Consider the following 1,743-nt stretch of genomic DNA (forward strand, 5'->3'; position numbering starts at 1 on the left):
TAGGTTCACTAGAGGCGAAATAACTAAAAAACTTCAAAGAACTTTCATATGATTGTTTCATTAAGTACGATCCATTTAGTCTTATTCTAGGTTATTCTACACTTCCATTTTATCTCTTTGCTATCCCTTAGCTCTTGAAGCTCCATTCATTTAGAAGCTAAGCTTTATCTGTTAGGGTGGAATTTATGGGTTTGGAAAAACAAAGAAGAAAGGTTTGACCAAACCTACAGTCATCTAACTTTGTTGATAAAATTTCTCCAAAAAGCTTTTAGCCACATCAACCACACCTCTGACACAACACAATTAAAGTATTTTTTTTTCTAAAAAAAAAGAATCAAAAGAAAAAATGTATGCTAAGTGAGCAATCTATTCAAAGTTAAGCAACTCAAGATTGATACTTCACATTATCAAACCAAAAATATCCATATGTTTATTTGTCATGCTAGTACTAAAACACATATCAATTAAATAATATTTCAATTACCTTAATGTCATTTCCTCGAAAAAGAATGTATTCATAAACCTTCTCACTTGGAGGAATTTGTGGACCATCTTTTCTTCTCCCCTCTGTTCCATAGGATCTAACTATAATCTCATAACACAGATGTTTCCATTTTAGATAGAATCGCTAGCAATGAAAAGCTACAAGTGTACAACTTTCAAGGACATGGGTCAAGGAATAAGTTTGCTACATAGTGTCACCTTAAGGTTACAAACCAAATCAGTTGAAAATCTAGTATCAAATTACTAATTCGAATAAGACTTCAATTAAGTGCATAATAAACAATTAATTACTTCCCGCCAACAAGAACGATTATACAATTGCTTGTTTAAATTAATGCATATTTAATTGAAACATGGTTTTAAAGTTTGCAATTTATTTCCAATGCAGAATCCTTATCCTTGTATACTTGTATAACAACAAACAAGAGTTACTCCGTTTCAAACTGCATGATTGATCCATGTCATGTTTCATTCTCCTCCATCACTTGCTTTTAGCATTTGAGTCATACAATCAATAAAAATATATGCAAGTAATTTCTGAATCCAAACAGTGTAATTCCTCACTTAATGACATTAATCTAATACAGCATTGCAAAGTTCTTATCCATTGATGCATTCTCAAATTTCATCTTAATCGCTAACCAATATTTCTTCGATTCAACAGACATTTTATCAAACATTCCTCATCCAAAATTTAGCGTTTGCGGTGGTGAATGAATGTACCGTTCTTCAAGCCGATGGTGGAATCATGAACGTTGAGGAAATAGAGAACGCCCTCGTAACGAATCTCGCTCTTGGAAAGCAAGCTTATGAAGCTTCCTATGTACGAATCACCGGGACTATTCGACGGAGGTCCTTTCACGGCAGATTCAGTCGCCATAGAGCGGCGGTGTCAAAGATCGAATAATCGGAGGATCAAATGAGAAATTAAAAACGGTTATGTTTGGGAGATTAGGGTTATGGCGTAGATCGCCATTGAGAAACGAAAACTAAACATAAAATAGAGGGAAAGTAGTATATGAGATTGTGAGAAGGACAAAATAACTGATATAACTAACTAAGTAACCAATAAAAATCGAGATTTTCATTTCATGCTTGTACAACAAGCCATTATTATTAGAATTTTTTGTCAAACATAAATAGAAAATAGTACCATTTGTAAACTAAAATTAATTTTAAAATATATGTATAATTTAACTCATTTTTAATATATATTTTATATTTTAAGATGAATTATAC

The 1,743-nt window shown here is 32.1% G+C and overlaps 1 protein-coding gene across 1 annotated transcript in view; it reads right to left on the minus strand.

Moving 5' to 3' along the window:
* Nucleotides 1–1,539, minus strand: part of LOC107642451 (protein LSM14 homolog A-like) — a 4,332-nt gene extending 2,793 nt beyond the window's left edge. Inside the window, exons 1-2 of the mRNA XM_016345811.2 lie at nucleotides 1,228–1,539; nucleotides 485–585 (exon numbers count right to left, since the gene is read on the minus strand). Of these exons, the coding sequence (XP_016201297.1) occupies nucleotides 485–585; nucleotides 1,228–1,384 (258 nt within the window). The 5' untranslated portion in view covers nucleotides 1,385–1,539. The remainder of the gene's footprint in view (nucleotides 1–484; nucleotides 586–1,227) is intronic.

The sequence above is a fragment of the Arachis ipaensis genome, chromosome B05 (genome assembly GCF_000816755.2).
Source record: "Arachis ipaensis cultivar K30076 chromosome B05, Araip1.1, whole genome shotgun sequence".
NCBI classification, from domain to species: domain Eukaryota; kingdom Viridiplantae; phylum Streptophyta; class Magnoliopsida; order Fabales; family Fabaceae; genus Arachis; species Arachis ipaensis.